Source organism: Rana temporaria, chromosome 1 (genome assembly GCF_905171775.1).
Source record: "Rana temporaria chromosome 1, aRanTem1.1, whole genome shotgun sequence".
NCBI lineage: Eukaryota > Metazoa > Chordata > Amphibia > Anura > Ranidae > Rana > Rana temporaria.
The window spans coordinates 214,923,911-214,948,172 of NC_053489.1; the positions used below are offsets into that span (position 1 = coordinate 214,923,911).

The 24,262-nt window shown below is 44.0% G+C and overlaps 2 protein-coding genes across 7 annotated transcripts in view; one reads left to right on the forward strand and one right to left on the reverse strand.

The window, feature by feature from the left end:
- Positions 1-8,137, reverse strand: part of DEPDC5 (DEP domain containing 5, GATOR1 subcomplex subunit) — a 127,576-nt gene extending 119,439 nt beyond the window's left edge. For 4 of the 6 annotated variants that reach the window (XM_040349692.1, XM_040349708.1, XM_040349699.1 and 1 more), the window contains exons 1-2: positions 8,015-8,130; positions 7,829-7,918 (exon numbers count right to left, since the gene is read on the reverse strand). In XM_040349692.1, the coding sequence (XP_040205626.1) occupies positions 7,829-7,886 (58 nt within the window). In that variant the 5' untranslated portion in view covers positions 7,887-7,918; positions 8,015-8,130. Of the gene's footprint in view, positions 1-7,828; positions 7,919-8,014 lie in introns of all 6 variants that reach the window. The other 2 variants (XM_040349717.1, XM_040349726.1) reach the window with 2 other exon arrangements.
- Positions 8,138-8,153: 16 nt separating this feature from the next.
- The window catches only part of PRR14L (proline rich 14 like), a 28,657-nt gene continuing 12,548 nt past the window's right edge, over positions 8,154-24,262 (forward strand). Inside the window, exons 1-5 of the mRNA XM_040349673.1 lie at positions 8,154-8,235; positions 12,866-12,932; positions 13,657-14,048; positions 16,485-16,569; positions 18,632-22,625. Coding sequence (XP_040205607.1) covers positions 13,692-14,048; positions 16,485-16,569; positions 18,632-22,625 — 4,436 coding nt within the window. The 5' untranslated portion in view covers positions 8,154-8,235; positions 12,866-12,932; positions 13,657-13,691. The remainder of the gene's footprint in view (positions 8,236-12,865; positions 12,933-13,656; positions 14,049-16,484; positions 16,570-18,631; positions 22,626-24,262) is intronic.

Sequence of the window (24,262 nt, forward strand, 5' to 3'; positions counted from 1 at the left end):
GGCCTCTTCCTGACAAACCTGGCCGGTGGTTATGGGGATCTGCGGGCAGGGGGTTTATCGGAATCTGGAAGCCCCCTTCAACAAGGGGGCCCCCAGATCCCGGCCCTATGTGAATGAGTATGGGGTACATTATACCCCCACCCATTCACCCCAAAAAAATTGCAAAAATAAAAACAGTACACAGGTTTTTGACAAAGTAATTTATTAAAGCAGCTCCGGTGTCTCTTGCCCTTTCTCATTTCTTCTCCCTCCGGCAATGTCGTCATCCTCCAGTTCTTCTCCCTCCGCTGATGACTTCCTCCGGTTCGGTTCTTCTCCCTCCGCTGATGTCTTTTTCTGCTGCTGGTTCTCTTCTCTCTGATGTCTTCTCCCTCTGTTCTTCCTCCGATCTTCCGGGGCATGAAGTGGAGCCTCCTGGTGACATCACTGAGTGGCCATGCCCCCTGGCTATATAAGTAATGGCACACGGGGGACCTAGCATTACAGTGGGAGAAAGAGTCAGGAGAATATCGGAGGAAGAACAGAGGGAGAAGACAGCGGAGGTGAACCTGCAGAGAGAGGAGAACCGGTAGTGGAATTAGACATCAGCGGAGGGAGAAGAACCAAACCCAAGGAAGTCATCAGCGGAGAGAGAGAAGAACCGGAGGATGAAGAAATCAGAAGGAGAAGAGACGCCGGAGCTGCTTTAATAAAATTACTTTGTCAAAAATCTGTGTACCGTTTTTATTTTTGACACTTTTTTGGGTGAATGGGTAGGGGTATAATGTACACCATACTCATTCACATAGGGTGGGGGGCCGGGATCCGGGGGCCCTCTTGTCGAAAGAGGCTTCCAGATTCGGATAAGCCCCCCAGCCGCAGACCCCGACTAACATCAACCAGGGTTATTGGGAAGAGGCCCTTGTCCCCATCAACATGAGGACAAGGTGCTTTTAGGTGGGGGGCGCAGGGCCCCCCCATGCCCCAAAGCACCCACCCCCTCATGTTGAGGGCATGTAGCCAGGTATGGTCCGGGCGGGTGCTTCCTCTTCCCCATCCCGTTTCCTGACCTGCCGGGTTCGTGCTTGGATAAGGGTCTGGTATGGATTTTGGAGGGAATCCCCACGCAAAAAAAAACAGCGTGGGGGTTCCCCTTAAAATCCATACCAGACCAAAGGGTCTCGTATGGTCATGAAGGGGGGACGCTATGCCTTTTTTTTGTTGGTGTGGGGTTCCAGATCATCAGAGCACAAGTCGTAAACCAAATTTAAGACTATGATCCGACTTCAATGATAGTCAATGGGCTGAAGTAGGATCAATGTCGGACTAAAATAGTGCAGGAACCTTTTTCAAAGTCAGACGACTTGTGTTGGACCAGTTAAGACGGCTACCATAGAGAACCACTGATTTATACACATCATGGGACTTGTGCTCCAAATGAGTGTTTGTCGTACCAGCGTAAACCCAACCTTAGGGCTGATAACAAATTTTTTCTCAGGTTTAGATATACTTCAGTACCGGTTTACACAATGTTAGACCTCGCAGGTGATTAGCACAGTACTGCTGTGTTGATCACTTGTGATGTCTGTACGATGCAAATTCAGCCATACAGATTGTAGCCAAAATGATGCAGGACCCTTTTTTTTTTATCCGCACCAGAATCAGATTGCATGGCTGTGAACACCCATGCAATGCGATTCCTGTCCGAATTCACAATTCGCACTACGATATGCAAACCGATCTGGGGGTGTCATTAACTTCCTATTGACAGCCGCAGCAGTACGTATATAGGACAATGTGAACTGCCTGCGAGTTCTATGCGATGCGGGAACCAGCACTGGAATCGCTTTGGTTCCCGCATTTCACTGATGAGAACCGGCACTCAAAGTGATACTAAAGTCTACAGCTGCACGATTAATCTTTAAAAAAAAATCACGATCTTGATTCAACACTCCTCACGGTCTTAATCCGGCATTTACACGATTCATTCATGTAAAAAGTGCAGAGCCATTCTCTGCTCACTCACAGCTGTAAAAAAAAAACAGCCATCCAACATTGCTCAGTGCTGAGATAGAGCCCTGGTTCACACTGGGCTGCTGGAGTGAAGCCGTGCGAGTTCAGCTGAACTCGCACGATTTCACTCCCGCCGGCAGTCCTGATTTCGGCCGCGATTTAAGAGACATCTGTGCAGGTTTCTGCACAGATGTCTATGTAAATCGCGGCCCGAAATCGCAAAAAGTAGTACAGGAACTACTTTTTGAAATCGGTGCAGTGCCGCAGATGCGGCGTCGCACCGATTAGGACAGTGTCATTGCCGACAATTGGCGGCAAATGCCGCCGATTTGAGATGCGATTTCACATGTGAAATCGCATCTCAAATCGAAGGAAATCGTACCCAGTGTGAACCTGGGCAAAAGGAAACATTGTAACATTTAGTTCCTTTAGCTCAAAGGTCTGTAAATGAGGTCAGTTTAACCACTTAAAGACCAAGCCTTTTTCTGACACTTGTTGTTTTTAATTTTAAATCAGTATTTTCTGCTAGAAAATTTCTTAGAATCTCCAAACATACATATACACACACACACACACACACACATTTTTAGCAGAGACCCTAGAGAAAAAAATGGCAGTCACTGCAATATTTTATGTCACACTCTATTTGCGCAGCGGTCTTTTAACCACTTGACAACCAGGCCTATTTTCACACTTCTCTCCTTCATGTAAAAATCACAATTTTTGTTGCTAGAAATTTAATCAGAACCCCCAAACATTATATATTTTTTTAGCAGACACCCGAGGGAATAAAATGGCGGTCATTGGAACTTTTTTTCTCGCACTGTATTTGCGCAATAATTTTTCAAACGCCTTTTTTTGGGAAAAAAAAACGGTTTCATTAATTAAAAAATAACAAAACAGTAAAGTTAGCCCAATTTCATATAATGTGAAAGAGGATAATACGCCAAGTAAATATATACCTAACTTGTCACGCTTTAAAATTGCGCACACTCATGGAATGGCGCCAAACTTCGGTACTCAAAAATCTCCATAGGCGACACTTTAACATTTTTTACAGGTTACTATTTTCAAGTTACAGAGGAGGTCTAGTGCTAGAATTGTTGCACACGCTCTAACGCATGCGACGATAACTCACATTTGAACGGCGTTTACTTATGTGGGCGGGACTTGCATGTGTGTTCGCTTCTGTGCGCGAGAGAACGGGGACAGGGGGGTTTTAAAAAAAAAATGGTATTTTATTTTTATTTTACTTAATTTGTTTGTTTTTTTTTACATTTTTTATCACTTTTATTCCTATTACAAGGAATGTAAACATCCCTTGTAATAGGAATCAGTGTGACAGGTACTCTTAATGGAGAGATGTGGGGTCAATAAGACCCCACATCTCTCCTACAGGCTTACAAGCATGAAATCGGTAAAAAAAAAAAAAAGCACTGATCACATGCCGACAGCTGCGATTGCGGCTTTGTTTACTTCCGGGTACCGGGCGTGATGTCATAACATCGCGCCCGGGCCTCCAAAGGTCATAGAGATGACTGGTGACCATCTGGTCACCAGTCATCTCTATGCTTTCCAGGCAGTGCCGATTCGCTTTCCGGGCCCCCGATGGCACGGGAGAGCCCAGAGAAGCACCGGATGGCGGCGGGAGGGGGGGGCGTCCCCTCCCACTGCCTATAAGAACGATCAAGCGGTGGAACTGCCGCTTTGATCGTTCTTATCTTGCAGAGAATCGGTGGCTGAAGACGGTGATATCTGAATGATGCCTGTAGCTGCAGGCATCATTCAGATATCACCGCACAAAGTCGAGGATGTCAATTTTTTTTCCCCTAAATAGCTTCCTTTACCTCAGTGCAGTCCTCCTTCACTTACCTTATCCTTCCATTTTGCTTTTAAATGTCCTTATTTCTTCTGAGAAATCCTCACTTCCTGTTTTTCTGTCTGTAACTACACACAGTAATGCAAGGCTTTTTCCTTGGTGTGGAGAAAGCTTCTTGAGGGGGAGGGGGCGAGCAGGCAAGTCAGGACACTCTCTACTTTGCAGATAGAGAAAGGAGCGGTGTGTTAGTGGGCGTTCTGACACTCCTGCTCGCTCCCTCAAGAGGCTTTCTCCACACCAGGGAGAAAGTCTTGCATTACTGTGTGGAGTTACAGACAGAAGAACAGGAAGTGAGTATTTCTTCTGAGAAAAGCAAAATCAAAGGATGAGGTAAGTGAAGGAGGCCTGCACTAAGGTAAAGGAAGCTATTTAGGGGAACATTTTTTTTACCTTTACAACCCCTTTAATTAAAAAAATAAATACAAATTATGTGAAAGATAACGCTATGCCGAGAATCATGATCTTTATTCTAAGCAAAAAATTGTGATTCAAATTTTTTCCAGACTCGTGCAGCTTCTAAAGTCAAGTTTTTTTTTTCTTTAACAATAAAAAAAATGTTATACTTACCTGCTCCGTGTAGTGGTTTTGCACAGAGCAGCTCAGATCCTTCTCATCTCGGGTCCCTCTGCATTACTCCTTGCCCCTCAATCCTGTTGCGTGCCCCCACAGCAAGCAGATTGCTATGGGGGCACCTGAACTGAGCCACTGCTCTGTGTGTCCATTCAGACATGGAGCCACGACCCGGCCCTGCCCCCACCCCTCTCTTTCTGGCTCACAGACTCTGATTGACAGCAGCAGGAGCCAATGGCTTTGCAGCCAATGAGGAGGGAGAGTGTGTACAGCCGAGACAATCCTGCAACATCGCTTGGTCGAGATGGGCTCAGGTAAGTATTAGGGGGGTTAAGGGCGGCTTCTGCACACAGAAGGCTTTTTATAACTGGACAACTCTAAAAGTGCACGAAATCAGCTCTGGAATCTAAACTTTTTTTGGCTTCAGATGCAATTGGAGCTTCAAAAACAACTCACTCTTTTTTAATGCTGCATCTTCCATCAGAAATTCCATACTTCCATGGCGGTCAGATGCCTGTATCCCGTGGTGCACGTCATGTTGCTATCATCTGCCCCCTATGTCAATGCAGGGTAAGGCAGTGATGTAGGGGGTTGGATTATGGAGGCAGGACATGGAGGGGAGCACAGGCATCTGTCACTTATGAAAGTACAAAAAAGCTATAAATTCTGATGGAAGTTGCACTGCTGGAAAGGAAGGAAGGAGTAGTGATGGTGGGCAGAGGTGAGCTTAGCCATCCTCCAAACATATGCCCATACAAACGTTTGTCATTGACTAAAGAGCACTGATATCACCAACATCCTGCCCCTTTGTTTACATGTGATGTGGGCCAAGGAAGAACCAAAAAAATAATAGTGCAGTTTGTATAGATGGGAGTTTGAAGGATGCCGAAGGTCATCTCTAATGTTGATTATAGCTCTTGTATTGCAGGAAACCCTCATCTGGAGTTTTCTGTAACAGACACAGGGTAATTTTCAAGGACTTTGGGGTATATAAAATAAAAACTTCAATACTTATCTTATTGCTGCAGAAAGATCACATGACCGATGATCGCTCAGTTCTCAGCCTTCTTGGAGTGGAGAGCAGTGACTGTCAGTCTCTGCTCTGTCCCTCCAGACTGGACAGGGACCGGAGCAGCCAGGTGCTGAGAGCCAGAGTCAGCTGTCAATCAGTCAGCTGGATGGATCCTGAGAATATGGTCAAAATCCTTTCAAAAGCCTGGAGCAGTTCTGTAATGTCAGCCAACAGGGCTTTAGCAAAAGTAAGTGCACTCCTGTGACTCTTGTACCCCATCTGCTGTAAATCTGAGAATTGAGCAATAACAAAACCGCTGATCACCCAGTTCCAAGCCTTCTCGGAGTGGAGAGCGCCGACAGTCAATCACTGCTCTCTTCTCTGCCCCTCCACACTGAACAGGGTAAGGCACAGCTAGTGCCTGGCTGAAAGAGTTAGCAGTCAATCAGGCATCTGGGTGGATCCCGACAATATGGTCAGAATCCTTTCCGGCTGGGTTCACACTATACTACAGGACAGCAGTACGACTTCCATCCTACTTTGCTCTGCGACATCTGTTCTACAGTGGTCCTACATCCATCCTACTTTCATGAACAGGATACTACTTTGATCCGACTTTGTGATAGTCTAACTTGTTCTTTGACCAATCAAAACAATCCCAGTGTGAGATAAAGTCCTTTTACTGCTGCTGTAATCACATGTCAGATGTCAAAAGTCGGATGGTTAGGACAAGGCTCCTACTCTGGTCCGACTTCAATGATATTCAATGGGCTGAAGTAGGATCAATGTCGGACCAAAGTAGTACAGGGAGCATTTTCAAAGTCGGACCGACTTGTGTCAGACCAGTTAAGACGGCTCTCATAGGGAAACATTGATTTTCACGCGTCATGCGACATGAGCTCCTAATGTCGGAGCGTTTGTTGGACAAGTGTGAACCCGGCCTCAAAGCCTGGAGAAGCTCTGTGACATCAGCCGACAGCAGGCTTTAGCAAAAGTAAGTGCACTCCACATAACCGCTGATCGCCCAGTTCTCAGCCTTCTTGGAGTGGAGAGCGATGACTGTCAGTTACTGCTCTCCCTCTCCAGACTGGAGAGGGACAGGAGCAGCCGTGTGCAGAGAGCCAGAATCAGCTGTCAATCAGTCAGCTGGGTGGATCCCGACAATATGGTCAGAATCCTTCCAAAGTCCGGAGCAGCTATGTGACATCAACTGACAGCAAGCTTTAGCAAAAGTAAGTGCACTCCTGTACCCCTCAACTTTAAACCTGAGAGCTGAGCGATCACATAACCGCTGTTCCAGTTCTCAGCCTTCTTGGAGTGGAGAGCGATGACTGTCAGTTACTGCTCTCCCTCGCCAGACTGGACAGGGACAGGAGCAGCCGTGTGCTGAGAGCCAGAATCAGCTGTCAATCAGTCAGCTGGGTGGATCCAGACAATATGGTCAGAATCCTTCCAAAGTCCGGAGCAGCTATGTGACATCAACTGACAGCAAGCTTTAGCAAAAGTAAGTGCACTCCTGTGCCCCTGAACTCCAAACCTGAGAACTGAGCGATCACATAACCGCTGTTCCAGTTCTCAGCCTTCTTGGAGTGGAGAATGGTGACTGTCAGTTACTGCTCTCCCTCTCCAGACTGGAGAGGAATGGGAGCAGCCGGGTGCTGAGAGCCAGAATCAGCTGTCAATCAGTCTGCTGGGTGGATCCCGACAATATGGGCAGAATCCTTCCAAAGCCTGGAGCAGCTTTGTGACATCAGCTGACAGCAGTCTTTAGCAAAAAGCAATCACATAACCGCTGTTCCAGTTCTCAGCCTTGCTGGAGCGGAGAAGGGTGACTGTCAGTCGCTGCTCTCCACTCTGCCCTGAACAGCGGATGGCACAGCTGAGATCTAGAGTTAGCAGTCAATCAGGCAGCTGGACGGATCTCGACAATATGGTGAGAATCCTTCCAAAGCCTGGAGCAGCTCTGTGACATCAGCTGACAGCAGTCTTTAGCAAAAAGCGATCACATAACCGCTGTTCCAGTTCTCAGCCTTCCTGGAGCGGAGAAGGGTGACTGTCAGTCGCTGCTCTCCACTCTTTCCTGAATAGCGGATGGCACAGCTGAGATCTAGAGTTAGCAGTCAATCAGGCAGCTGGACGGATCCCGACAATATGGTGAGAATCCTTCCAAATCCTGGAGCAGCTCATGACGTCAGCCAGCAGCAGACTTTACCAAAAGCAAGTATCCCCAAAGTTTTGGCCATACAGTACTTGTCTTTTTCGCTTTCCCAGATCTTGCCCTGCATGGTGACTATGATGTGAGTGATCTCAGTCCCTGTATATTGCAGTGTGTACAGGAAGAATGAGTGAAGAGAAGGTGTCATGTATGATCTCACCGCTGCCCCCAAAGCCCTTCTTGTGGATAACCAGCTTGTACACTTTGTTGGTTCTCATGGTGGCTCCAGCCTGGTCCTGAGGGCTCCGACCTGCAGAGACAGGGAGAAATTACAGCTGTCAGTGGACAATGGGGGGTCAGAAGGGAAGCACGGGCAGGAAGGGACCATTAGGACATAACCATTCACCTGCCAGCCTCACGGTGACCCGGGGGGTGTCGGGCACGGGACTATAACAGCGGAAGCCCCGGGTACCACTTTGAAGAGCTCACGTGATGTGCCGCCGGAGGTGACGTCGGCGAGGCTGGCAGGAAGTGAGGTGAGTGCCCGGTCGGGAGGAGACAGTGACGGAGTCATGGAGCTTCGGAGCTAGTGAGAGCGAGGCGCGGGATGGGAGGAGTGAGAGCCGGGTATGGAGAACTCACACACCGGGGGGGAGGAGGACAGGCACAGGGGGCGCTCACGGCTCCGGACTGTCTGCACGGGGCAACTTTTCTTTGGGGAAACTTGGCTGCTCCATAGTGCAATATAGGCAGCGAGAGAAAGGCACGACTCGTCACTTCTATACAGTACTACTTCTATACTCTGATATGATAGTAGTGAGTATAGAGAGACAGAAATGCTCATAGCACCTCTGGCTGTCCTTGTATGCACTATGACCACCTAAGAGTATAGCAATACAATGGGAGCCTATCTATAGGCACAGCACCATCACCACTCTGTACATGCACTACTACTAGCTACAAGCCAATAGAAAGAGGGAATTGTGCCTTGACTGTATCTAAATATCTACTAACATAAATAGAAGTGTGTGTGTATAGGCACACCCGGAGCACCGACACCACTTCTACACTCTGTACATTTACTAGCTACAAGCCAATGGGAAGAGGGGATAGTGCCTTGACTGTATCTAAATATCCACTAACATAAATAGAAGTGTGTGTATAGGCACACCCGGAGCACCGACACCACTTCTGCACTCTGTACATTCACTACTACCAGCTACAAGCCAATAGAAAGAGGGAATTGTGCCTTGACTGTATCTAAATATCCACTAACATAAATAGAAGTGTGTGTGTAGGCACACCCGGAGCACCGACACCACTTCTACACTCTGTACATTCACTACTACTAGCCAATAGAAAGGGGGGGGGGGGGTAGTGCCTTGACTGTAGCTAAATATCCACTACTCTGTACATTCACTACTACTAGCTACACGCCAATAGAAAAAGGGGATAGTGCCTTGACTGTATCTAAATAGCCACTAACATAAATAGAAGTGTGTGTGTGTGTGTGTGTGTGTGTGTGTGTATATAGGCACACCTGGAGCACCGACACCACTTCTACACTCTGTACATTCACTACTACTAGCTACAAGCCAATAGGAAGAGGGAATTGTGCCTTGTCTGTATCTAAATATCCACTAACATAAATAGAAGTGTGTGTATAGGCAAACGCGGAGCACCGACACCACTTCTACACTCTGTACATTCACTACTACTAGCTACAAGCCAATGGGAAGAGGGGATAGTGCCTTGACTGTATCTAAATATCTACTAACCTAAATAGAAGTGTGTGTATATGGGCACACCCGGAGCACCGACACCACTTCTACACTCTGTACATTCACTACTACTAGCTACAAGCCAATGGGAAGAGGGGATAGTGCCTTGACTGTATCTAAATATCTACTAACCTAAATAGAAGTGTGTGTATATGGGCACACCCGGAGCACCGACACCACTTCTACACTCTGTACATTCACTACTACTAGCTACAAGCCAATAGGAAGAGGGAATTGTGCCTTGTCTGTATCTAAATATCCACTAACATAAATAGAAGTGTGTGTATAGGCAAACGCGGAGCACCGACACCACTTCTACACTCTGTACATTCACTACTACTAGCTACAAGCCAATGGGAAGAGGGGATAGTGCCTTGACTGTATCTAAATATCTACTAACCTAAATAGAAGTGTGTGTATATGGGCACACCCGGAGCACCGACACCACTTCTACACTCTGTACATTCACTACTACTAGCTACAAGCCAATAGGAAGAGGGAATTGTGCCTTGTCTGTATCTAAATATCTACTAACATAAATAGAAGTGTGTGTATTGGCACACCCGGAGCACCGACACCACTTCTACTTTACTTCTACACTCTACATAGCCTCTATCACCACCTAAGAGTGTACAAGTGACGTGGTCATGGTGCTTTGGCTGTGCCTATATACACAAATTTATTTTATGTACGCCCTCTTAGTGGATGTACACGCACCCATGCCACTTCTGTTTTATATCTATGCTTTTAGCTGCTAGTAGTGAATATTATAGAGTGTAGAAGTAAAACAGAAGTGGTCCTGGTGGTGTCTGTGTCTATAAAGCATTCTACATAGAGGATATAATTAGCTGATAATAGTGTCTATAAGGACACCCAGAGCACTACGACCACTTCTGTTTTACATCTACACTCTTAGCTGCTAGTAGTGAATATTATAGAGTGTAGAAGTAAAGCAGAAGTGGTCATGGTGCTTTGTATACACTAGGATTAGCTAATCATATTCTCTTTGAGTATGCCCATATTTATTTTTTATATAGCTGCAGCGCCATCACCACTTCTTTTACTTCTATAATATTCACTACTAACAGCTGAGAGTGTAGGAGGAAAACAGACGTGGTGATGGTGCCTATATGTCCACCAAGAGGGTTCAAGTAAAATGGAAATGGGTGATTGCACAGTTAGAGCACTCTACATATCCTCGTTGGCCAACTAAAGCCTCGTACACGCGATCGGATTATCCAATGGGAATTGTGTGATGACAGGCTGTTGTCGGAAAATCCTACCGTTCGTTTGCTCCATCGGATAATTCTTGTCGGATTTTCCGCCAACAAATGTGGGATAGCATGCTTTAAAATTTTACGCCAACAAATGTGTGGTGTTGGATTTTCCGATCGTGTGTACAGAAGTCCGTCGGACAAAACTCCAAAGTACAAACACGCATGCTCGAAAGCAATGCTGACCGTAACGCAACATTAGCAGAAGTTGACCAAAGGGTGGTGCTGAAGAGCTGAAAAAACAGTTTCGTGTTTGTTAGCCGACAATTCTTTTTCTGATTGCATGCAAGACATGGCCAACGCCCTTCGGACAAAATTCGTAGTGGGAATTAGAAGTGGGACAGAAGTAGTGATGATGCTGTGCCTCTCTTTGTATATCCACTAGTACCAGCTAAGTGTATATAAGTAAAACCGACAAGGTTATGGTGATTAGCTGTGCCTATATATCCGCTATGACCAACTAAAAATATATAAGTAAAATAGAATTGTATATACAGCATGATACTTGCTTAGCTGTTTTAGTGTGCGATATTTAACATGGCAGGTAAGTGGGACACAGTGATGGAACCATTGCAACTTCTCTTTGCTTGTATACTCTTGGCTGGTCATAGTGGATATATAGGGACAGCCATGGCACTCTTCCAATTTTGTTTTGTACTTCTATACGCTTTAGCTGGTCATAGTGGATATATAGGGACAGCCATGGCACCTTTTTTTTTCTTTTTTTGTACTTGTATACACTTAGCTGGTCATAGTTGATCTATGGGGACAGCAATGGCACCCACCCCAGTTCTATTTGTACTTGTATACTCTCAGCTGGTGATAGTGGATACTAGAGATGGGCTCGAGCGTGTTTGAAATCCCACATGCCAGGAAGCCGACACTACACAGCGCTAATCGCAGGCAGTGAGACATTTCCTGGTCCGCAGCTTCACAGATCTGGAAATGTCTCACTGCCTGTGATTAGCGCTGTGCACTGTTGGCTTCCTGGCGGGATCGGGCATGTGGGATTTTAAACACGCCCAAGCCCATCTCTAGTGGATATATAGGGACAGCCATGGCAGCATTTTTTTTTTTTTTGTGTTTGTATACAGGGACCGCAATTGCACCCTTCCCAGTTATTTTTGTACTTGTATTCTCTTTGCTGGTCCTAGTAGATATTTAGGGGCAGCCATGGCACCATTACCATTTATTTTTACTTATACTCTCTAAGCTGGTGCTAGTGGATATATGAAGACGACAGCCACGGCATCATCACTTCTGTATTACTTAGACACTGCTAGCATGTCTTGGTAGATGCATAAGCCAGGCCATGGCACCATCTCTCATGCACTTTTAGTTGTGTGTATACAGTATATCTTTATCTCACACTGGGTTAGCAGTGCACTGCCACAGCACCATTGCCACATCTGTTTTACCTTATGGCCCCTTTCAGACGTGCGGACCGTATGTCCGCTTTTTCATCCATCCGTTTGTGGATGAAAAGGGGACATACATTGGTCCCTATGTGATTGCAGGTGTCAGCGGATAAACATCCGCTGACACCCGTAATCATCCGCCTCCGCAAACATCCGATTTTGCAGATGGAAGGAAACCCTATTTTTTTCTTTTGTCATCGGATCGGATGAACACGGACACACAGTCTGTGTTCATCCGATCCCCCCATAGGGGAGAGAGCGGAGAAAAGACAGGGTGGGCCATGCACAGTGTGCGGAGACCGCCCTGTCATCCGCCGGCTCAGCGGGGATTTACGGAGTGATCCCCGCTGAGCTGACAGACACACAGAGGCGGATCATTACTGATCCACCTCCGTGTGAAAGGGCCCTTACATTCTTAGCTAGTCAAAGTAAATATTTACAAGAATAGCTACATCTACATCTCTTTTAGTTCTACTCTCTTAGCTGCTTATAGTACATATTATAAGAACAAAACAGGTGAGCATTGCTGCTTCTTTTAGTTCTATACTCTTAGTTGGTCTTGGTGAATATATAGCCCACTCCAAGTGAGCAGGGTACAACCATGCTCTATCACCACTTCTTTTATTTTATTTTTTCACTTTTATACATTTATAACTGAGTTTAACTGGAGACTTATTTAGCTGTGGTTTCCATATCCATCTCCAATGTTAGTTTTGGCATGTAATGGAAGCTTTCAAGCAAACTTGCTATTCCATTAAATAATTTTTTATTTTTTTCTGTCCAGATAGTTCCTAAGGGTGAACCCACTGCTTGTCAGTGTGTGCTAGAAGTTGGTGCCCAGATTATAAAAGGTAAATGGGGATACCGCACATCTCACTACAGCATATATAGTTGTAAGTAAATTAACCATCCTCATTGGGGTGTCCAGTGGTAAATATTATTGTCAAAATGCTGTGCTACGGGGGGCAGGAGAAATTTCTAAAACAAAAAAACAGGCTTTTCTCCCCACTGGCGTCCCAACAAGAATTGACAACATTTCAATGGCTTTAACTGACTTGTGTGCTGTTTAAACTAAAAAGTTCCCACAGTTCTGTTAATTCCTGGAATCTTTGCTTTCTTGCAGAGCAAAACCACTGACAATGTTAAACATCTGATATAGTTCAGGTATATTAGATTCCCGATTTCACTCCCCCGCCCCTAGGTCGCTACAGGGCAGGGGGGTTGGCTATCTGACACACCCGGAAGTGTCAGTTGAAGTTCCTGCTAGCAGTTTGAGTGCTGAGATTCCAGGAACGGGCGCCATTGCAGATGGATGCAAATCGACTTTTTCTGTAGTGCCAGTTCTTTGTTTCTATATTTACTTTGAAGAGGTTTCTTAAGGCAATGTTAGTGGTCCACAAAAAATAGGTTTAACACCTAGAAAATAAGACCTGTTAGTTCCTGAAAGCAAGTTTTTGAAAGGCCACTTTACTGTTAATTTGTCATGTGTTTTAAAATGTATTTAAATCTAGAAATAAGTCGGTGACTTTGCATATGTTAATATTTTTTCTTTTCTTTCTTCTCGGGAACCTGCAGGAAGGTCAGCACGCTATTCCCCTTCACATGTCATAATGCTGGGACTTGATGTTCAGGAGCAGAGCCAGCTACATTCACTGGAGTCCTCCTTGAGCAATACTTTGAACCACAAGTGGCCTATATTACATGTGCACTTCAGAGATGATCCAATATCAAACTGGGGCATCAAGGAGCAGGGAGATCTAACAATTGAAAATCAGCCGCACACCCTGCCACAAACAGAAATTGTCAACATTGAATTCATTCAGGTGCCAGAACCAACCTCTTGTGCGAGGAGCCAGGATTGTAGAGGACAATATAGTTTAAACTCGGCTGTAATGTTGGGTACTGTGGAGAGGGCTGCCCCGATGGATATTTCAAGCACCACTCCGAAGATGGATATGCAAGAATTGGTAAATATGGATGGCTTTGTTGCACATGCACCATTCCTTGAAGTAGTGTGTGTGTGTGTGTGTGTAAAATATATATATATATATATATATATATATATATATATATATATATATATATATATATATATATATATATATATATATATATAATTTGATCCCCTGCTAATTTTGTGTGTTTGCCCACTGAAAAAGAAATGACCAGTCTATAATTTTAATGGTAGGTTTTAAAAAATCCAGAAAAATGCATTTAAAAAAAAGTTTATAAATTTAATTTCCATTTTAATGAGTGAAATAAGTATTTGATTCCTTCCCAAAACATGACTTAGTACTTGGTGGCAATACCCTTGTTGGCAATCGGAGGTTAGACATTCCTTGTAGTTGGCCACCAGGTTTGCACACATCTCAGTAGGGATTTTGTCCCACTCCTCTTTGCAGATCCTCTCCAAGTCATTAAGGTTTTCGAGGCATATGTGTTCTATGGGATTAAGATCTGGAGAATATCTTAAACAATAACAAGTTTGAAAAGAAGGTCTGGAGAATAGCTAGGTCACTCCAGGACACCAATGTGCTTCTTCTTTATTGCGTTTGCCGTGTGTTTTGGGTCATTGTCATGCTGAAACACCCATCCGCAACCCATTTTCAATGCACTGGCTAAAGGAAGGAGGTTACCACCCAAGATTTGATGGTACATGATTTGATCGTCCCTTTGATGTTGTTTTGTCCCCTTGGCAGAAAAACACCCGAAAAGCATAATTTTTTCACCTCCATGTTTGACAGTGGAGATGGTGTTCTTGGGTTTATAGGCAGCATTCCTTCTCCAAACAGGTTGAGTTGATGCCAAAGAGCTCGATTTTGGTCTCGTCTGACTACAACACCTTCACCCAGTTCTCCCCTGAATTATTCAGACGGCCTGTACATGCGCTTTCTTAGGCAGGATTTCAGTCCTTCCCGGCGTAGTATGTTGCCAATTGTTTTCACTGCTAAAATAAACCTAGCATTAAAATTATAGACTGATCATTTCTTTAACAGTAGTCAAACATACAAAATTAGCAGGGGATCAAATCCTTTTTTTTTCCCCTCACTGATACTTCTCACAGTATACTATAGTAATCCCATAGCAGTGGGCTTTTGAATAGTTGTCATCTCGACATGTGAATGTGTCAGATATTCATGTTCGGCTACCACACAGTGCTTTATTTTTAATAGATGCACAAATAGGGTCAGTAGTCAGCGGATCCCACCATCTGCTGCGCCTACTATGCAGACTCACCCCCTTTATTCCGAAAGAGGACATTGCAGTCGTGGTGGGAACAATCATCAATTCCAGACTTGACTATGCAAATGCCCTCTATCTAGGACTCCCCAAATACCAAATCACTCGTCTGCAAGTCGTTCAAAATACGGCCGCTCGATTAGTGACTGGAAAAAAACCATGGGAATCAATCTCACCTTCACTGAGATCCCTTCATTGGTTGCCAGTAAAAGACAGAATCACTTTCAAGGCACTCTGCCTAACGCATAAGTGTATTCACGGAAACGCCCCCCAATATCTATGCGAAAAAATAAAAGCCCACAACCCCAATCGCATTCTGCGATCCACCAATCAAAACCTACTCCAGATACCCAAAGCCAGATACAAGTCCAAAGGAGATCGAAGATTTGCAGTCCAGGGACCTCGGTTGTGGAACGCGCTACCAACTTCCATCCGATTTGGAGTTGGACCACTTGGCCTTCAGGAGAAAGATTAAAACCCATCTCTTCTGAGGGCAAAAGGGTTTCACCCAGGGAATGGATACAGCGCCCAGAGGCGAATTCAGTTTGCATGTGTTGCGCTATATACGTTTTTCACTTACTCACTCAGATACTGGATTGTGATAAAATAAGCAAAATGTCAAGGAATTTGTAGACTCTTATATTGAGAATTTAAAATTAAACTCCAGGCTTATCTTCAGTCTTTGCATATTTGCACAGACTCTCTTCCTGTACTGAAATTGCATACTGATTTCGTTGCAAACTGTCAACTTCTCATAGTATGTATAAAAAAATGTAGCAAGGCATATAGAACCTTATTTTTTTTTATAGAACCTTAGCTTGAGGACTTCCAGCCTGTTGAGCACTTTCCTCCCTAGCTGAACTGCCTCTAGACCTCCTCTTTCCTATTGGACTTCAGTTTAATCAATCGTGGAAGCTTGGCATCATGTATAGACATAGTTATGGTGGTCTGTTTTTAGGAAGCTGCGCAGCCCCTCCCACCAGCAGTCTGCCGCATTGCACAGATAAGCACAGAGGCCTAGTATTGTCATCAAAAATAAAGATATGTAATGAAACAAGTTTTATTAAAATTTGTATATGCATATTTATGAAGGGGTGACTATGGACCAAGGGAGGCTAAATATAAGCTTTAACGTGTTGATAAAATGACTTTGTTCATTTCAGGCTGAAACTTCTGCTGTGCAGCACAAAGGGGACTTTCTTGAAATCGGCATACATCCTGAGGTTTCTGCTGAGCAACAAGTAAAAGGTAGTGCCTTGTTTTCTACAGTGTTACCATCAAGGATGCTTGTTTCTTAAATTTTAAATCTATTGTCAAATTAACCACTTCCCGCCCGGCCTATAGCAGAATGACGGCCGAGCGGTGGTTCAGTTATCCTGACTGGAAGTCATATGATGTCCAGCAGGATAAAAGCCACCGCGTGCCCGCGGCGATGGGTGGTGCGGTGTGTCTGTCTGCCTTATCAGTGCCCGCCAATGCCGCCTTATCAGTGTCTGTCATCAGCCGTGATTGGACACCTGATCACTCTTTACCAAAATCGGTGTAGCGGTGTGTCAGTCTGACACACCGCTACACTGATCTTGGTAAAACGTGATCAGGTGTCCAATCACGATGTAAACAGGAAGAGCCGTTGATTGACAGACAGACACGAGTAGAGGAGAGCCGATCGGCTGCTCTCCTGACAGGGGGGGGTCTGTGCTGATTGTTTCAGTGCAGCCCCCCTCGGATGCCCGCCCAGGACCACCAGGGATGGCCATCACACTGGACCACCAGGGAAATGCCAATCTGTGCCCAGGCAGCTGTCAATCGGTGCCCATCCACAATGCTTGCCAGTGCCACCCATAAGTACCCATCATTGCAGCCTTTCAGTGCCGCCTATCAATGCCCATTAGTGCCGCCCACCAGTACCACCTTATTGGTGCTGCCTTGTCAGTGCCGCCTTATCAGTGCCCGAAAAGAAACTTTATTTTTTATTTTTTTGTTTAGCAAAAAATAAAAACTGCAGAGGTGATTAAACACCACCAAAAGAAAGCTATATTTGTGGGAACAAAATGATAAAAAATATGTTTGGGTACAGCATAGCGTGACCGCGCAATTGACATTTAAACAGCGCCAGCGCAGAAAGCTGGAAATTGGCTTGGGCAGGAAGGGGGTGTAAGTGCCTGGTATTGAAATGGTTAATATTTGTTTCAGGGCAGTACTGGCTAGTTAACCGCTTCAGGACCCCAACCCATAGCAGACTTGCTGCTACAGGGCAGCTCTCCTGTGCAGGATCAAGTGTGTGTGTGTTTATATACATGATTCTGCACTCCTGCCTGCAGGGGGCATGTGTGGGCCACTTCTGCTTTGATTAATCACAGCAGAAGCTGATTGGTGGGTGCCGGCAAATCTCCATTCTGACGGGGAAAGTAATAGATTTTGTGTTCCTGTAAAAGCAGGGAATAAAATCCATCACTTTCCCCTAGTAAAAACACCTAACATAGTACACAAAAACACTGTCTAGGCACCCAGTTAACCCTTTGATCATCCAAGATGTTTAACCCACTTCCAATTCAGGAAAGTTCAACCTTGGATAACTGAAGAGGAGTACTGAAGGCTGAAGATATGTGTATATAGCAGGCCCTAGAACAAATGTTTGACTCTAGTTGTTTAACACTGTTCCACAGAGCCATAGGTAAATGCAGATTGTGATGGAAAAGTTTAGGGTGTCTAGAAAGATTAACAGCTGGCGAATCCCCTGTATATGAGCAAACTTGACCACCAACTAGCTGACCCAGTTCAAGTCAAGAGTTGGCACTTAATGTATGAAATGTTTATTACAGGGCTGAATAAAGCCCAGGAGCCAGATGGCCAATACTTCTTTAAAAATTAAGGCTGGCAACTTTTGTTTTGAGGGTAGTTGTTAATGAAGCTGGCTCCTGGATTGGATACTCCTGAATTTCATATTGGTTTATTACATTCTGGCACAGGCTTCTGTTCCATTAGCCTATATAACTGGAGGAGCCTTTGTGGAGAGACCAGCAATAAAAAGATAAATAATCATTTATGATTGTGCATACCGGGCTACTACCTGTTTTCAATGAAAAGTAAATCCCCACATAAGATGGGGCTGAGTGACAAGCTGGTAGTTTTAATAGATATAGTAAAATAATTTTAGTAAAATGCATGTAGATTTGTTTTGGTTTACTAAAGCCATTTTGTTGTCAAAATTTTGCAGAGGCAAATATGGCATCTTGTCACTGCATGTACAGGGCGCTGTAGTTGCTCACCATGGTGAAAAGCTTGTAATTATTAAATTTTTCTGTTTCAGATAACCAAGCTCAACCTGATAAAGCTGCAGGTATGAAAGACATAAGCACTAAGATTGAGTTGCATTCCGAGCAGGATACAAAACTGGATAATCTGCCGTCGGAGAGGAATCGGCCTCCAGACGTAAAAGATTCTAATTCTTCAGGGAAGCCTTGCTGTTTAATGGGAACGGAAATCCAGAACTCGTTTGAGCAACCTCCTGATGGTCATGAAGAATGTACAGTGGTAAAGTCCTCAGAACACATATGCCTATCCAATGGTCTAAGAGATGGAGCTTCCTGTATGTGCCTTGAAGATCAAAAAGTGCCACTTTATTCTTGTACATCTCATAATATGACTAAAAGAAACCAGGATGCATGTGATATCCAACAAGGCCCTGTGTTGTGTGAAAAAGCTTTTGTTTGCAAAGAATCGGGGTGCTCTGAGTTGGGGGAAAGCAACAGTGCATCTCTACTTTCTACAAGCTCAGAAGAAGGTATTACTGAAAATGGTACGAGATCTAAACAAAATTGTTTAGAGCATGCTGTGCAGGATATGGCACAGTCAAACGACAATTGTGTCCAGCAATCACTAGATATGACTTCTGGTACAGAAGACCAGCATAGAAAGGACTGTCTTTGTACACCTCTTTCAACTATACATTTGGTGGGAAAAGTGGAGACTGGTTTGGAAAACATTCATTCACAAAATGTCAGAGATGATGCTTTGCTCTCAGAATCTGGAAAATGTATTCCTTTGACAGAGAGTGTGACCACACAACCAAATCTTCAAACTTCCATTGATGGGTTGAGTGCCAAATCATCTAATACACAAGAATCTTCTTTTTTACCCAACACAGTGGAATACTTCCATCTTCAAAGTGTTTCTGCAGATTGTCACGAAGATCTCAGCTGTGCCAATAGCCTAGGGTACAAATTGGGTGAATCGTCACATTCTGGTTCCATTCATTTGGTTGCAGCAAAAAGTGCATGTGGGGAATCTTCTTGTAAACACACTACAATTAATTTATTAGGAGATGTCAATGAAACATCTGCTGTTCATTTTAAAGATTCTGATGAAACAGGAAAAGAACAGGAAATAAAAAAACAAGTCTTGCAGGTGGTGGAAACTGTTTCAGATGAAAAGGTCTTAATTACACAGAGAGGCCCTTCATTACATGATAGTGATAGTATGACACAAGAGATGCATTGTACCATGTCACAGGATACACCTGTTCCACATGTTTTAAATGGAGCCCAATTGCCTGTCACCTGCTACACTACTCGAATGCCCGAACATCACAGCATTGTACCTAATCTTCCATGTGACATCAATAGTGTAACAAACCCTGATTCTGAGATGAGCACAAAAAATGAGAAAAGTGACAGGCATCAGGTTGAAAAGAACATATCTGAGGTTTCAGACTCTGAGAATCCTAATCAATTTCATAAACTTGACAACACACTGGTTTCTTGTCACAGTCAGTCATCCAAATCTTTAGCAATTAACAAAACCACCTTAAGCTTGGATCATTTACAAGGCGTTCATGGTCAAGCACCATCTTTAGAATGTCAGCCAACAGCTGATAAGACTTGTCATTTAAAAACCACACTGCAGAATGCCCTCATACCTTATGTGGATATTTGGAGCTTTTTAGCAAAGGCCAGGGAGCCTGATGTATTGTCTTTGAATAGTACTAACAATCTGATTCTCAAAAAGGCAAAATCCCAGGCACTTCAGTTAAGAAACCATTTAAGTTGTGACAAAGAAAGTAGTTTACTGTGTGTTAAGGAATGTAGTGTTCCTGATGGATTGCCTGGTTGGAAAGATAGAAAATCTGCATTGGTGCATCCTTCTGGTGAGCTGGATTCTGTAAAAGCACTCCTTCTGAAATGCCCAGATGATAAATATAAGATTCCCAAAAGCCCGCTACATAATCATTTTGCCTGGAGCCATAGGTTGAAAAAATCTGATGGAATGCTTGGTGTGGATCCCCCCATCAGCAAAAAAAAGAGAAAATGGATTTCCTCCTCTGGTACAAAAGCTGTAAATACAAACACTCGCTTGGCTTCTTCTCCAGTTGGTAAAATCAAAAGTGCAGAGAAATTAAAATGCTATACACCGTTAAATGATTTTTGTTTGCACAAAAATGAAATTCTGGCAGATCCTCCCTTGTCTAGTAGCCCTAGTGTGCAGAGTACAATCTTACTAGCAGATAAATTGGCCTCTACATTGACTGACTCTAAAATAGAGCACACTCAGAGAATTAAACATGTTGTTCCTATAAAACCAATGGTAACTAGATCTAGGAACAAGATTAATTACAAAGGGTCTTCTGAATGCTTGCATAAAGTAAGACCTACCTCTTTCTGCTCACCCAAACATCCAACAATGAAGATGCAATCTGTCCTCATTGGTGAGCATAGATCTCCATTTAAATTATTTAAAGGTCCATCTGGGAAAGGATCTCCAGCTGAAATGGACGTTAAAACACTTAAACGAAAAAGTATATGTATCAAGACAAACAAAAATCTACCTACTAATATTGTTAAGCAACCACTGCCATTACAAGATAATCAGCAGTTACCAAAAGACTGCCTTAGACGGCCTACATGTCAAATGGAAATGAAAGTTGCTGGAGCCGACACAAGTTTTGAAAATTGTACTTTGAAACTTGAACCTCAAAGCCTTACATGCACAATACAAGGAGCAACAAGACCAAAGATTAGGCATGAAAACTTTGGTCAGCCTTCCAGTTCAGATTTGCAGGGTTCCATGTATACAAGTTCCCATAAAACTCGTAATCTTCATCCCCGTTCACTAAGGCCTTGCAAAATTCAGGATGTCCCAGATCTCCCCAGAAATAGGTTTAAGACCGGTGACATATCTCTCAGAAGGCAGCCAAGCAGAAAGTGTAAGAGCAGTTTCATGCAGGCATACAATGTTCCAGATTCCAACGTGCAGATCTGCAAACTTTCTAAAGCTTCCCCTACACATACCTGTCATATCCCTAACTATAGACTTCTACCATCAAAACATGCAGTTCCAAAAATGGCTTCTAATACACTTTGTGCAGGCATGAATAAGCGGAATGTAGTTGCTTTAAACAAGTGCACTACAGAGCAAGCATTGCTACACCAACTTTCAGCTATTGCCAATAGACTGACTGTACCATGCAAGAGTTCTTCCAAGTCGATGCCTTTATCAAACACTGCAAAACTTGTTCCTTTTAGAGGTCAGCTGCAAGCTAGAAAATTGCTAAATGTTTTTTCCTCTGTAAATATGAAAATGAGCTCCCAGACAGCAGGAAATGTGGGCTTTTCATCAAGTCGTGACCATCTTATTCCGCAGTGTATGGATCTTTGTCCCGCTCATCTTACTAAGGTTTACCCTGAAGTTCTTGCTAGCAGTTTTTCCTTGGATGACACCACATTCCCTGTATCTTTTCATATGAAAATAGATCCAGGCTATTTATCAGACTTTATTAAACTCAATCCTCCTGATTGTATGTTTAAAAGCATGCTACCCATAACTCAATCAGCACAGCGTTCTGAGTGGACTTTATCCTTCTTCCTTTCCCCACATTTTCCTGCTACCAGTGACAACATGCAGCTTTTCACTCGCTGGAACCCACATTTCAAGTGTTTAGGCAATTCTAAATTTGACGCCAGTTACAGAGGTAAATCTGAAAGGAAGTCTGGATGCTCAATGCTTGGCCTTCATACAGTACTTGCACTTTCATCTCCTGGCTGTTACAGATTGTGGACCAGGAAAAGAAATCTAGGGAGTAGAATCCCCACCGTCCAAAAACTTTCTGTGACCCAGTTTGCACATGGGCTAAAGGGATTACCACCACAGTTTTCCTGGAAAAGCGAATTCTCATCTTCTCTGGCTTTTTCACTTGGCCGTGTGATGTCTACGTGGAGTCGCCATGGATTGTCCACTATCTCCTCTGATATTGCCACACCAGCCTCCCCCTGCAGTTCATGGCAGCCAAGCCAGAGCCTCAGCATCAGGTAACTAGCGCAGTATTTTACACAAATTTGGAAGATCTCAATTGTTCATGTTTGTTTCATTTTGTGAAACAAATGTTTGCTAAACTAGTGTCAAGTATAACTGTTTTTCAAAAATTTCGGTTGTACAGTGCAGAAAGTGAGCTATCATGCAGCAGACGATGGCTCCCAGATAATTTTGACAGTTGGTAACTGGAGTAATATTGGAAAAAGGTGTCCAAAAAGGAAATTAAAGCCTCTCTGGGCAACAAAAAAAATGACTGTGCCCCAACTTCAAGGGTTAATTACTTATTTACGAGAGCAAAAAGGTTTACCTAAATGATACTGCACTGCTCCCTGTACCTAGACATTTCCCGCCCTATTCTCTAGCATTCTAGGACCCAAGGGACAGTCCACCTCCGGAGCATAGAGGAGCGCCGCCTCCTGAGGAAGTAGAGTAGGGGTCTCCAAACTACGACCCTCCAGTTGTTTAAGAACTACAATTCCCATCATGCTTAGTCATGTCTGTGAATGTCAGAGTTTTACAATGCCCCATGGGATGTGTAGTTCCGCAACAGCTGGAGGGTCGTAGTTTTGAGATCTCTGTAAGAGCATCAGATAAGTAAATGTTTCTCGTCTCCCCTAGACATCATAAGGAATTAACCCTTGTAGTGTGGGCACAACTCCTGCAAGAAATTCTTTTACGTTTTCCCAAAAGTGGATCAAGTATAGCTTAACAAAAATGCTGTTCCGATATTTGGCTGTGGCAATCGCATATGGTATTCATGTATGACCATGTATTGAAAAGGTGCTGAGACGATCTAGGTGGGGGGGGGGTCCAGTGTCTTGTGCCTTCAGGGTATGCAAATTTAGAAAAGGTGGCCAGGATTGGTGCAAATTGGGTGAACGAATGTACACGCATCTTATTACATGGTGTGTTCAATTTTAAGGGGACTGTGTGCTCATCTAGGTTTCCACAATTACTAACACAGGTGTCCAAAATAGGCAATACGTCTTTTTTTTTTTTTTTTTTTTTTTTTATTACGAGATTGGGATTGGCTCACCGGGCACGTAGGCCTGATATTAAAATGCTTTATTTGAAGTGATTTAATTGAAAACAAATATCGATTGCTTATTGTAGCTGCTTACAGTTTAATAGAGGTGTTTGATGATTTAACACAAGCTAATTTTAAATCCTTAGTAAAAGAATGGAACATCTTCCCATATAAAACACTGCATTTTGTTGTCTGTGCTTTCTTTCTCCTCCATTGAAGGACACAGGAACTCATTACCTTTTGGGTTACACTGCCACTTACAGGAAGATATGACACTGGTAAACAAAAAAATTGTAGGCCAGCCCACAATAATCCCTCCCCCTACCAGAATGCCTAATTTTTTTTGCTGGTGTCCTATGGAGTCTTTTCTTCATTTCTGAGTTGCTGCTCCTACTTGCAGCCATATGGAATTTTGATCCCTGGTCTGTTCTGTTGCCCACTTTTGGCGACTTGTTCACATCTGGCTATCTGACCCTACACCTGCCACCAGTGTTTTTTTGTGAGCACCGAAGGCTTTGCCTTGTACACTGAGCTATATTGCCTTACTGCCTTGCTGGTTGCAACATGTCTGCGTCTAGACATGGGGGTAGCCTCACTGTACTGGGA